We start from the raw sequence: 13,965 nt of genomic DNA, 5'->3' as shown, positions 1-13,965 counted from the left end.
GGCAGGTAGGACAGGCTGGCCGCCTCCTTCCTCCCCAGGATGTGCGAGGTCCAGGCTGTTGTCAGGGAGGGTGGGGGTGGAGGGGGCATCCCACGTGGGAAGAGGACATGATGGGGCTGCTTGTGTACGTGGACGTCCACACCAGGAATGTGGGTCCGTGTGGGGATACTTGGGCGCCAGGAGATGCAGCTGCTGGGCCTGAGTGAGCAGGCTTGGGGGGGGTCCCGTGGTGGGGGTGGGTCGAGCTTCGCTGATGCTGGACCTCAAACTTTGCTGGGCTTCCTTCTCCTGGTCACTGGGAAAGGGGCGCTGATGGGCGTTGGTGGAGTGACAACTTTTGTGCCCAGGGCCTGCCAGGGTTGGTTCCTCAGGCTCTTGGGGGGAAGCCCATGGAGTGCCGGTCCAGCTGTGCCCACCAGGGAGGCTGGAGGGAGTGGGCAGGAAGTGCTGGTGTGGCCAGCGCCTGTGCACAAGCTTCGAGCCAGTGTCCAGAGGGAGCTCTCATCCTGCATGTGGGGTTCCGCTTCTAGCGGGCTTGGATTATTTTGTAGACCCAAAGTCCCAACATCCTGTGTATCCACGGCCGGTGGAAAGGCATATTCGATTTGTGCCCGGTGCTGGCCTCTGGGCCCCCTCCTGCCCGGCCGCCAGTGTCACCTTGTCATGACCATTGGTCGGGTGTGGGGGAGGAGAGCAAGTGGTCCAGCCCCCCGAGGGATCAGCCGTCCACAGAGCCAGTGCTGTGGCTGTAGGTGTGCCCGCCGCTCATGCCACCTGCAGAGACTATCGTCCCTTATAGATGGACACATGGTCGGTCTGACACGTGGGGCCTGGGGCCGGCATGCGGAGGTGGCATGAGGTCAGGGAAAGCTCTCGGTGTGGGTGCAAATGCTGCCGGGAAAACCCGAGTTCTTTGCTGAGAACACTGAAGGGCACTCAGGCAGCAGGGCAAACAGCTTGTTCTGGGTGCTGTTGTCAGGGACTGAGGATATAGACAGGGGCCCAGGCTGCGAAACCCCAGGACCTTGCCCAGAATGGCAAAAAGAAGTGGTTCTTCTACCTACTGCTGGAGGGAAGGAGCAGACTTGCTACGAGGAAGGCTCACCAGGCTCAGCACATGCTTGTGTGCTCAAGGCTAAGACTGACCTCAGATGGTCTCAGCTTGAAGCAGGATTTTGGTTCCCGGGCAGAGATTGAAGTCTGGCCATGGCAGTGAGAGCGCAGAATCCTAGCTTCTAGACCACTAGGGGCCAGTGAGCCGTGTAGAAATGAATTTCCACATAGAGATGGAAAGTAGTGAAGCAAAGTGTTTATTAGGAGGCAAAAGAGCATGTGTGGATAGACCCATGGGCATCCGTGTGGTGGTCTGAGTCACTTTTACGGGGCACTTTTTGGGTTTCCTTTGGCCAGTCTTCTTGCTTTGCCTGGTTTGCCAACTGATGGACACGTTAGTGGCTTCTATATCTTGGCTGTTGTCAATAAAGCTGCCGTGAACTGTCTATCCTGCTTATGATTAGTTGTGCTTCCTAGATTCAATGATTCCTAACTATGATCAAATGTAAGCCAATTTCAGCTATTATTTAACATTGCCCCTCTTGTATCCTTTTATCTTTGGAACTCCAATTTTATATAGACCTTTTTCACTCTACCCCTCCAGTGTCAATGTCTTTTATTTTCTGTGCATTTTTGTTATTTCTGCTGTATACGAGACAGTGTATACCGGGTAAATTTTCACAAGTTTTTCTTTGATTGTGTTCTATCTGCTGTTTATTTTTACTTTCAATGACTTTATTTTTCATTTGTGTGAGTTGATTTCCTTTCAGATTTGCCTGGTGATATTTCAGTGATTTTAGTCCTTGATTGGCTTTTGGATACCTTCATTTAAAAAAAAAATTATTGATTTTTAATTGGAGGATAATTGCTTTACAATATTGTGTTGGTTTCTGCCGTACATCGATGTGAATCAGCCATAGGTATACATATGGCCCCTCCCTCTTGAACCTCCCCCTGACCTCCCACCCCATCCCACCCCTCTAGGTTGTCACAGAGCACCTGACTTGAGCCCTGTGTCAGGTAGCAAATTCCCACTGGCTGTCTATTTCACATACGGTGGTGTGTATGTTTCCACACTGTTCTCCCAGTCCGTCCTTCCCCGACTGTGTCCACAAGTCTCTCCTCTGTGCCTGCATCTCCATTGCTGTCCTGCCAATAGGTTCATCGGTACCATCTTTCTAGATTCTGCCTATATGATTAATATACGATATTTGTTTTTCTCTGACTTACGTCACTCTGTACAATAGGCTCTAGGTCCATCCACCTCATTAGGACTTTTTTATTTAATTTTGGCTGTACTGGGTCTTCACTGCTGGGTGAGCTTTTCTCTAGTTGTGGCGGGTGGAGGCTGCTCTCTAGTTTCAGCGCATGGGCTTCTAATTGTGGCTTCTCTTGCTGCAGAGCACAGGCTCTAGGGCGTGGGCTTCAGTAGCTGCGGCTCCCCAGCTCTAGAGCACAGGCCCAGAAGTCCAGAAGTCGTGGTGTACAGGCTTAGTTGCTCCGCGGCATGTAGGGTCTTCCCAGATCAGGGATCAAACCCGTGTTCCTGCATTGGCATGCGGATTCTTTACCACTGAGTCACCAGGGAAACCCTCTAAATACTCTTTAAGCATAATCCATTTGTATTCTGCATCCAGTACTTCCAGTATCTGAAGTACTTGGTTTGTAATTGTCTTTTATGTATGTGCTTAGTCATGCTGTGCTTAGTAGCTCAGTTGTGTCTGACTCTTTGCACACCCCATGGATGTGGCCCGCCAGGCTCCTCTGTCCAAGGGGATTCTCCAGGCAAGAATACTGGAGCGGGTTGCCTTGCCTTCCTTCAGGGAATCTTCCCAACCCAGGGATTGAACCCGCATTGGAGGTGGATTCTTCACCAGCTGAGCCACCAGGGAAGCTCTTACGTATAGTGGCTTATTTCCCCGTGCTTTGTAATTTGGGTTGTGAGTTCCTGTTTGGAGGTGCTCTACCAGAGTCTCTGGAGCCTTAGTTAAGGATGCATTTCCCTCAAAAGAGCATCTGTGTTTGCTTTTGCCAGATACCCCAGGGCACTACCAACTGAGGGTGTTTTAGGTTAATATCTTGATTTGAGTTTCCTAAGCCTTGATGGCAGCATAAATCTGAAATCTGATGACATGTAAGGGCACATTTGTGGTTTAAATTTCTGTGGAGGACTTTTTCCCCACCGGAAGCTGCGGTTGTAACAGACACATTTCACTGTGGCAGGTAGGATTTCTGCGCCCCGCCCCCGACAGAGCTTTTACTGAAGGTATAGCCCTGTTAACGTCTCAACTACATGTGGGAGCCTATTTTAATTCCGTATCTTGCTCAAGGCCACATATCCTGTCTTCCTTGTAGCTATTAGCCAAGATTTTGACTTCTTTGTGCCTCAGTCTCTGAAAGATGGAGCTAATAGTACCCACGTTACAGGGTTGTTGTAAAGTACTTGGAGCAGGGTCTGGCATATAGTAATTAGTCAATAAACATTGACTATTAGTGTTAGCTGTTATTTTTACCAGTTGGCAAAAGGCCTTAGGGAAGTAGTGGCTTGTGATCTTTTAGGTCTTTAAAGAATCCCCTCTTTCTGTAAGCTCAGCTATTTATTTAATGTTTGTTATAATCATCAAGAAATCCTGGGTGTTTATGTAATTTTTTATTGTTGGTGATGTATAGCTGATTTATAATAGTGTTAGTTTCAGGTGTACAGCAAAGTGACTCAGTTATATACACGCATCCATATATATATGGTTTATTAGAATATAGTGAATATAGTTCCCCATGTAGTACAGTAAATCTTTTTTTATATGGTAATGTACATCTATTAATCCCACACTCCCAATTTATCCCTCCCCCCCATTCTCCTTACCGTAAGTTTGTCGGTGAATCTGTTTTGTAAATAAGTACATTTGTACATTTTGTTAGACTCTACATATAAGTGATACTGTATTATTTTTGACTTATTTCACTGTATGCTAATCTGTAGATCCATGCTGCTGCAAATGGTATTTCACTTATGACTAAGTAATATTCCATTGTGTATATGTACCACACCTTCTTTATCCATTCATCAGTTGATGGACACGTAGGTTGCTTCCATGTCTTGGCTGTTGTAAACAGTGCTGCTGTGAACACTGGGGTGCTTGTATCTGTGTGAATTAGAGCTTTTGTCTTTTCTGGATGTATGCCCAGGAGTGGGATTGCTGAATCATATGGTAACTATTTATAGTTTAAGGAACCTCCACATGTTTTCTGTATAGTTGTTTGTAAATATCTATATTGCTTGAAATAAAAGTTCAAGTATTTTTGCTGCACTTAAAAAGGTCTGAACATGACCAGAGGCAAAACTCAGCTTAACCTGATTCTTGATAGTTAGATGAAAAAGCACGGGTGTTAATGGTTTGGTCATTCTGCTGGTCTTTATTTGCGATCTGTAGGATGATGTCTGCTGTTTAGCTGCTCAGTCATGTCTGTTTGCCACCCCATGGACTGTAGTCCACCAGGGTTCTGTCCATGGGGATTCTCCAGGCAAGAATACTGGAGTGGATTACCATGCCCTCCTCCAGGGGATCTTGCCAACCCAGGTCTCCTGGATTTCAGGTGGGTTCTTTACCATCTGAGCCACCAGGAAAGCTCTGATGATGTATATGACATGTTAACTTTTAAGACTGTTGTTGGTAAAAATAATTGAATGATGAGCTTTGGTAAATAGTATAGAATGAAAAAAGGTTCATGAACGAATAGACAGGGCCACATCTGAATCTGGTAAAAGTGAGGAAGCTTGTATAGGCTAAGTACCGCTTGATTTTTTTCAGTGTGTCTAGTGGATGGAAAAAAATGGTTAGTTATTTAAAATGTATTTTGAATATCTTGCTTTTAAAATACGTGTAGTAAAGTGAAACATGATTTAGAAATCCTGTACTACTACTACACATACGAGCAATGGCTTATCTGGGGAAATTTGGTTAGTTGGTTCTACCTTGAGTTATTTTTCTTCATGGAAAAGTCATGACAAAGGATAAAAATATAGGTAAGAGGTAATAAATTGAAGTTACTCATTGTTTGCTTTCATCATAAGGAAGGGGCTCAAATTAAAAGTTTTAGCTCTGTGTTCATGTGGAACCACCTTCCACAGCAGTCCAGTGGACAGGACGGGGCAGGCGCAGGACAGGAGGCAAGCGGAGCCTGTGCTCTCGTTCCGGCGGGCGGGCTTCTAATTGCTGTTGCTTCTCTTGTGGAGCACGGGTTCCAGGTGCACAGGCTTCAGTAGCTGTGACTCATGGGCTTCGCTGCTCTGGGGCATGTGGGATCCTCCTGGACAAGGGATCAAAACCTGTGTCTCCTGCAGTAGCAGGCAGATTCTTTACCACTGAGTCACCAGGGAAGCCCCCACAATATAGTTTTAAAAAAGAAATCACAATATTGTCTTTATTAAGATTTTTCTTCTCAAGGATAAGCATTCTCAGAAACGCTAAGGTAAAGCTGCTCATTAAAAAAAAAAAAGTGTAATTGCTATAATTAAGAAATGGATAAAAATAGTTGGCTGTGGCAATGAAGAGCTGTGAAAATGAGTATTATCAAAACATAAGTAAAAATAAACCCATTTTTATTACTTAGAGATCTTTGAGTATTTCCCTGAGACAGCAGGAGGCTGACCACTGTCTGAATCTGTTGAAGTCGGCTGCTTAAGATAAACACTGAACTCTTAGCAAGATCTGTGTGTTAAACATTCTACCAACAGCAACCTGAAAACGTAATTTACCACTTCTTTCCAAGTATCTGGGCATTGTCCACTCACTGGCAAAGGTCACAAGAAAATGTTATCACTTAGGTGTTTGATTCTCAAAATATTTTAAACCTGAGAGACAAAAACTGGATGTTAAATCAGTGAGTAGTATCAGTCCCTTCAATTCAGCCCTGGTCCCAAAATGGAAAACAAGATTGAACAGCATTTAGCTTATTCACTGGAAATTTACTATTTTTTTCCCTAATGGTGTGTCATTTAAAACATTGAGATAAAAGTATATCAAAGAATGGAATGCACAATGTGCATGAATTCTGGAGCTGAGATGGGAGTGAGGAGGACTCTGATTTTGGACTTATGTAAGTGGGTGGATGGTGAAGCCCAGGGTTGAGGGGTAGGGCGCAGACAGCACGGTGACTAGAGTCATTCGCTTCCCTCTCACCTGCCAAAAAAGAAGGCCTGCTGCTGTGCTGTCAGGAGCACTACCCTGGCACTGGTCCCCTCTGAACGTGAATAGGCTGACTCGGGGCACGACTCTGCCCCCTTCGCCCCCAGCAAGTTGCTTCCCTTCCACAATTCCTCATGAAGTGCTCAGGATGGCCCTAGCTTGTTAAGCCGCAACTATTTTGCTAGTCGAGGAGGTGGGAAAAAGAGCTAATGGGGCAATAAGAATGACCGGGGAAGAAATGTTCATTTCATTTAAAAAAATAACTGATTTGGCTGTGCTGCATCTTAGTTGTGGCATGTGGGATCTAGTTCCCCGACCAGGGACTGAACCCAAGCCCCCCTGCACTGGGAGCACGGGATCTTAGCCACTGGACCTCCAGGGAAGTCCCTTAATTTCATTTTTGACATGAGTGAGGACCTATAAGATACCCAAGTAGAAATTTCTAGTAGCTACCTAGAAGAATCTGGGTATAGAGATGAGATCTGGGGTCATTCTGTTATAGCCAATGAAGGCAGGAGGGTAGATGAGGTCACAAGGAGAGTGTGTCCGGCAGTGGATCTTGGCTGCACACGGGAAGGACTTAAACAAACAGAACCACACCACAACAGACTGGTGCCTGACCTTGCCTCAGATTCTGGGGTGCAGCTGTGGAATTCCTGAAAGCTCTGCGGGTGATTCTACCAAGTAACCAAGTCAAGAACCTTTGACCTTAGGATGAAAACCCAGGATTGATCCATAGCCCAGAGAACACAACATGTTAGGATAAAGGAAGGAGCCTGTAAGGGAGAGTTATGGCCCCTAAAAGAAGAAAAGAGCTGTGTTTCAGAAGCCAAGAAGAGGTGGAAGAGGCATTGCAGGGAAGACACTAAACGTGCCCATTTTCTGCTGTGCTGTCTGGACGACAGCCCCCACCGCAGCTGTCTTAATTTAAAATCCATGCGAGTTACGCATCCTATTAATGTACTTTAATATAAGTAATATTTAAAATTACTTACCATACAGAAAAAATTAAAATTCCAAATCTTATGAGCTAGCTCAATAGATTATCTCCATATTCCAGGTTCTTATAACTTAAATTGCAAACAAACTGCAGCTGCTTCCAGCCCTGACTTACCTGTCCATACTGACTACTGGCTGTACACACTGCATGCTTTTGCAATTATCAACAATGTAAAATTAGAGAATAGGGCACAAATCCCCTGGTGAGATGAACAGGTTTTGGTGGGAACAGGTCAAACAAGTTTCCTCTAATACTTACCTATGAAGAAGTGCACATGGTACCTACAACCCCGAGTATTCTTGCTTTATCCAGCCTCAGGCAAAGTATTCTGAAGTTACGCGGTCTAACACGATAGGCTGGTACCAGACAGGCAGTCTGGCATTGAGTCTTGATCACACCACCACCCAGCTGGGACTTCTTTAGCCAGAAGTACCGCTGGGATGCCAGGGGCAGGAGGCAGAAAGGGAGTGGAGGGAGGGGTCAAGCCCCCTGAGCAGTCCACTTTTGTTTAATATAATGGACTCTACTATATTGGAGTTTGATTTCACATGAAAATAGGATTAAGAAAAGTTCGAAAACCACTGGGTTAGATAGACTCTAAGGTCTGGAAAGATGTTCAAATTGCATATAAACAGTATCTCTGAAATCAGTTAATAAGTTTTCAGTTATGTTTTTGGCAATCTAAAGTCTCTGAGAAGGTTAAAAAAAAACACCCCACAACTAATTTTCTCAAAAATTGAAATGGAAATATAAACAGGTAACGTCTCAAAACTTTGCAAATGCAGGCTGCAGGCTATACTGAAGATAAAATAAAGGAACTGAAATAAAACGGCTGACACATCTTTTTCAAATGTCACATTTAATGTTTTCACCACTGTACTTCAAATCTACATTGTACAAAGTGACCAGTAAGTGTGCCACGGTAATTGACCAACCTCTGAGATTGTACCTTTCACACCAGTGTCTTCTTGGGCTCTTTTGATACTAAACACGTTTCTCATTCAAGTGAATTGAAATGCTTCAGTTGGGTTGATTCTCAGGAGCCTCGTAAAAAGAAAACAAAGATATTGCACCATCTTTGTTTAGTAATTCAATGTTTGTTTCTTTCACAGCAAATAATTACTTCATTGAAGTTAAAACTTCCAAACATAACTTATTAATAGTCTTCAAATTCAGCTCAAATCACTCAAGATGAAAATACTCTGCTAAATACAGATAACTTACAATAACTTTAACAGTTAATTGTCCATAACACACACCAAGGTTTTTTCCTAGACCAATTTTAAGACGATCCATTAGTATTCCTTGTACAGGTGAAAAACGATCTTCAATTTTCTTGTCTTTTTATTTTTAATATAAAAGTTGGAAGGGACATTCAAGTTTCAAGTCTCCACATTGAACTTAAAAAAAAAAAAATAGTCATCATCAGCATGTGGAGGTAAACAAGCCAAGTTGTATAACTCCAGGAGGTAGAGGCCTTCAATTTGTATTCATATATACATATGCACAGAGGAATTCAGTGTTCCAACAGAAACAAGAATTTGTCAAAAAGTAATAAGTTATTTACTACTGTGACATTTCAAGACTCCCACAGCTTTGCCTAAGGACACAAACACATTTGACATAATTCCCTATGTGCCTTTTTTTGTGGCTTAAAATTTTTTTTTAATTTGTTTTTATCTTTATTTTTTTTACTGTCCAGTGCAGGAAAAGTCTCACAAAATTTCACAGACCTAAAATGTGCAAGCTAGTTCTCTCTCTATACAGCAATGTTGGGATTCTTTTGAAATTAGCCCAGAAATGAATTATTTACACACATGAAAGATGCATGCTTGGGGATTCTTTTATGTAAGAAAGAGCAGAAAAACTTCTAATAAAAATAGATTAAATATATATATATATATTTATACTGGGTAAGGAAAACAGAAGTTTTAGTCTCTCCTAGTCACAAACTCATTCTCTCTACCCACAACATTGGATTTTAGACAGCACACATCACCGGCACGGCGCTAATGAGAAGCTAATTATAGGGCTTGATCATTAGGTGGCATGCCCCCCTCCCCCACCCCCCCAGGTGCAGCCACGATCAGCTCACGTGGCTCCATGATTGGTCGCAGGCAAGGTTTCTAGATTCTTTTGTTTTAGAAAACCCCAAATTTTCAGGAATGGCTCAAATATCAAAATGTATGACTGTCCTTTGTGTGTGTGTGTGAACAATCTCACTTCATATTTTTAAAAAAGAAAAAACAAACACAAAAACCCCAAACTCCCAAATTTGGTTCAATTCTCTTTTGTTCTGAGGTGAGCCATAACAGCTGCACTAAATTCATAAAACATGTGCAACTCTGGGTAAAATATTTTTTCTTCTAAAAGCACAACCACTTTACAAGATTAAAAGTCTAGTAACATTTCTAAATATTATTCCTATCATACAAGTAGTGGTTGTTAATTTAAAACTTCATTAGTAAAATTACAGTACAAGCATGATTAACCTCCAGAATTGCAAATCCCAGACTCCAGTGGAGAGCTACATAACATCTTCAGTAGTACATTATCTTCCACCGTCACTCCCACACCAGAGGAGATGGGGGCATCTCAGACGGCTGAGCAACAGTGGAACTGGAAGAGAACAGAGATACGGTGAGCCGGCTGTAAGCACCACAAAAGGGCAGTTCACTGCTGCCTGTTTCCCCCTTTTCCTCTTAAAAAAAAAAAAAAAAGGATCAAGTCCACTTCTGGGGTTTTGTTTCACTTCTGTAACAGTGCATCTGTCCACCTCCAGAGGATATGGGGGTGAACAAATGAGACAGTCTGTGTAAAGTGCTTTCCACGGTGCCTACTTCATAATACGAATGGAAGCTATTATAAATAATCCTATAATCAACTGGGAAAATAACATTAAAGGATACAGAATTATCCATTTAAAAGTAGCTTCTCAAAATAAGGTGACTTTAAGCAGGGACCTATTTTGAATGAGCCTCATAAGCATTCTTTTATCAAGTTTTAATTGATAATCATTTAGCACTTGTTATCTGCAGATCTGTTTTGTCGGTTATTTCACAGGTCTGTCTAATGTTGCCAACTAAGATTATAGACTCGAGGCAGCTGGTGTCACCCTGCTTCCTCGGGGCCAGGATAATGAATAACTTGCACCTGAAAGGCATTAAAACACCTGACTGACTCGGTCACTGACTCTTAGGGAAAAATTTAAAACAAAGTAATTTAAAACCATAGAGAAGTAAAAATGCAACTTCATTCCTTCTTTCTACGGAAGCATACATGGAAAGAATGAGAGAGGACTTAAAAAATTCTTGACCTTGATTCTGTAAATTCAATCCCCTTCAACACTATATCCAGGCCACTTAAAAGGAGGAAGTGTGAGGGGAAGGGAAAGAGAAGCGAGGAGGAGAGGAAAAAGGAGTGGGAGAAGGGCAGGAAGAGCATGGCCTCTCAGATCAAAGACACACTGCTCTGTGATACCCCAGCCAGACCTGTGCACCTTTTTCCTTTGCCGCCCGGCCTGATGTGAGCCTTTGTCAACAGAGGGCGCTAGAGGGGCGCTGCAAGGCCATGGCGTTAGGAAGCTGCTTTCCTTCCAGGTTCCAGTGTGCCTTTCTTCTGGGGTGGAGGGCGGGGGAGGCTTTGGTCTACCCAAACTTTCTCTGCTCCCAGCAGGCTCTGTGATGCACTAGCTCAGCCCACCCCTTTTGAAAAGTTTCTTCACCATCCTCAATGCTGTGTTCCTGTGGCAGCTAGCTACTCTTCAAAGAGGTCCAAATCTTAATAGCCTGGGGTGGAGGGGCTTCCTCTGAGTTCTCAGTTTCTCTCTGTTCGCTCTCCCTTGGTCCAGAGGGAGTCCTTGCTTTTCTGCATTTGCTACTTCGGACTCCTCAGCATCCTCTTCCATGCCTTTGAGTTGTTAGCCATCTTTTCCTAGTTAATGCTTGTTATTCAATTTTCCCTGTTCGTATTACTAGGTGGGTTTCTTTCTCTTGACGGACCATGATTGATACAAGGACTCAAGGAAAAGAAGAAGGAAAGGACAAACAGAAAGAGAATGAGGCTTGCTAGGTTCTAAAGGAGGCTTATAGCTCTTGAGCCAATCAGACTGTTGGCTTCTCTTCTAAAGAGGATATATCAGCAGTCCACCTATAAAATATGATTTTCTTGCTTGCAGTTATCATTAGGGTGGTGGGGATGGTAGTGGGAACTGAGGTGACCACGTCCAACTGCAGGACAGTGGCTGCTGCAGAAGGACGATCCCCACGCACTTGATCAGGCAGCATAATGGTCATCTGGGGAAAAACTGCCAAGGCAACCACAGTGAGCTGAAGCGAGAGTGGAAACACATGTTCTTCACATTTTACATGTGCTTTTGACTAAAGCCAAAACTCAGAAACTTTCTGTTGGACCTTTTATTCATGTTACTAATCTAAATAAAACAAGAAATATGCTGAATAATAAACTCACAATGGCACCCTTTCAATCCTAACAAGGAAGTTAGAGTTACACACAGTTACCTAATAAAGCTCTTAAAAGCAGCGGACTGAGGGTTGATGCAGAGAGGCACTCGGTTTCCTTTCTGCTGTTCCAAAATGAACTGGTGAATGATTTCTGTGGAGAAAACAAACATCATACAACCCATGCCAATTCGCAGGCCTGGGAGCAGTGGATTCATGGGTTAACTCTAGTCAGCATCTGAACAGCATTTCCTAGTGGTTTAGTTAAATCAAACACACACACGTCATCTCTCAGGCAGAGTTCAGTGGAACTTTCCTGAAACCGAGACGACAGGTGCTGCTGAATGCGGGCCAACCCTCCCAAGTGGCGTTACAGGGGCTGGAAATCCCACCCGTGGGAGGTGCAAAATAGTGTATAAATTTGAGAGTGCCTCTGCTGGGTTAGCATTATAAATGAGCTCTTCTAAACTGCTGGTAATTACTGCCTTTTTGAAAATCACTTAAAAAACTTGAGTTGGTATTTAGATACATAGTTTCAGGCTGGTCACTTTGGGGACAATTCTTTTCTAAAATGTCCTAGAGCAGACACTTAAAACCACTCAGAATTTTGGATGTCATTAACCCCCACCCCAGTAGGAGATCGTGTCAGGATAGTTTATGACTAGACTATCAGAAATCCTCTTCTTGTCATCATCTAAGGAATGATTCCCTCAGTGGCTGTTTATTCTTTTTAAAGCTCTGCATGTTATATAAAAAAGTCCAATATGTTTCATTCCATGCAATCACACTGAGTGAATACATATTAAATATATTGAGTCATAGTAAGTCAGCTCTAAAAACAAGAACAAAATGTTCATTCCTCTGCCAGACCTTCCCTTGGATATAAAATCAATGTTTTTATAACACACATAGCTTTCTTGGCTTATATACTCTGGACAAACGGCTATATGCAAGTTTTTAAAAATAAACATATAAAGGAGCTTTGATCGCCATCCAGACCTCAGCTTTCCACAGTCACATAACAGAAAATGTTATAGTCATCCCACCTGGCGGAAAGCCAAAAAACACACTTACCTTTAACCTGTCGAACAGAACTGAGGTTCTTCTCAAAAGTGTCATCGAATTTGGGGTTGGTGACGGGCTCAAAGTCACTGGTATAAACTCTTCCAGTAGAGGTGGAAAAGCAACATTTACACATACACGTGTGGTATCGTAGTCGCCCTTCATCTAGGTAGGGGTGGGCTAAGGCATCCTTAGCGGATATTCTTTTGGACTGAAATCAAATTGAGAGACCAGCACATCAACACTACAGATAAACACAACTGTCCATACAGGATCTTTCATGAGCCACAGTGGCTGCTTTATACCACTTACACTTAATTTACAGTACATCCTGCATAGAGGGGTGGCTGCAGATGGTTGAGGGTAAGAGGACAGCTGAATTTAGAGGCAGGTAATATAGCAGTAGAGGGAGTTTTTGATGTAAGACAAGAAGCTACTGTTATAAACCACCACATTCTGCCAGAAAACACTTAGAAATGACTTTCTGCTAAAATCCTGAAAAGTTTCCTATCTTTAAATGGATGTGTGCAGGGTCAAAAATGAAAAATATCATGATATTTAAATATGCAATGCTTTGGAAGGGATACATTTACATTTTAAGTAACAGTTGTATTTTCTAAATATGTTTCAGCACTTAGAAGAGATGTGATCATGGTGGCAGTTTTACAAAGCTGCTTGAAACTTTTATCCTCCTGGACACCAAATCAACTTGAGCAAAAGCCTGACTGAAAGCTGCTGGGGTTAGGTAGCAGCTAATAGCCTGCATGCCATGTTTTGATATCCATCCCAGTGTGCGTATCAGCAGCCTGGGGTTTTCTGGCACTTCAGATCAGAATACTGAGTGTATTGGTTTCCAGTTACATACACCATAAACTTTTAAACTTGCTTCTCCATGAAAAAAGAATAAAGCTGTCCCTTCTTGTAGCTCAGTGGATATGTCAGTACTACTGAGACAAAGTAGATTTTAAAGGATTTAAGGATGACTCAGTAGTAGAGAGGAGAACACAAACTGACCCTTTGCCCTGCTTCCACACAACACAACTGAAAAAGAGAAAACCATTTGCATTCAAACCCAAAATAACTGGATCCTCCAACTGATTCTGGTCCCTCAAATAACAGAACATTAAATATTTCCCTAAACCTGGATTCCCTAGAAAAACACGTTATCTCTGATTTTTTGCTATGCTAATATTAAAAAGCCATG

General features: G+C 43.0%; 1 protein-coding gene across 1 annotated transcript in view; it reads right to left on the bottom strand.

Annotated features, from left to right (window-relative positions):
• Positions 1-8,079: 8,079 nt before the first annotated feature.
• The window catches only part of NLK (nemo like kinase), a 129,841-nt gene continuing 123,955 nt past the window's right edge, over positions 8,080-13,965 (bottom strand). Inside the window, exons 9-11 of the mRNA XM_027519671.1 lie at positions 12,774-12,972; positions 11,760-11,853; positions 8,080-9,858 (exon numbers count right to left, since the gene is read on the bottom strand). Coding sequence (XP_027375472.1) covers positions 9,804-9,858; positions 11,760-11,853; positions 12,774-12,972 — 348 coding nt within the window. The 3' untranslated portion in view covers positions 8,080-9,803. The remainder of the gene's footprint in view (positions 9,859-11,759; positions 11,854-12,773; positions 12,973-13,965) is intronic.

This window comes from Bos indicus x Bos taurus, chromosome 19 (genome assembly GCF_003369695.1).
Source record: "Bos indicus x Bos taurus breed Angus x Brahman F1 hybrid chromosome 19, Bos_hybrid_MaternalHap_v2.0, whole genome shotgun sequence".
Taxonomy (NCBI): Eukaryota; Metazoa; Chordata; class Mammalia; order Artiodactyla; family Bovidae; genus Bos; species Bos indicus x Bos taurus.
This window is presented reverse-complemented; position numbering and strand designations above follow the sequence as displayed.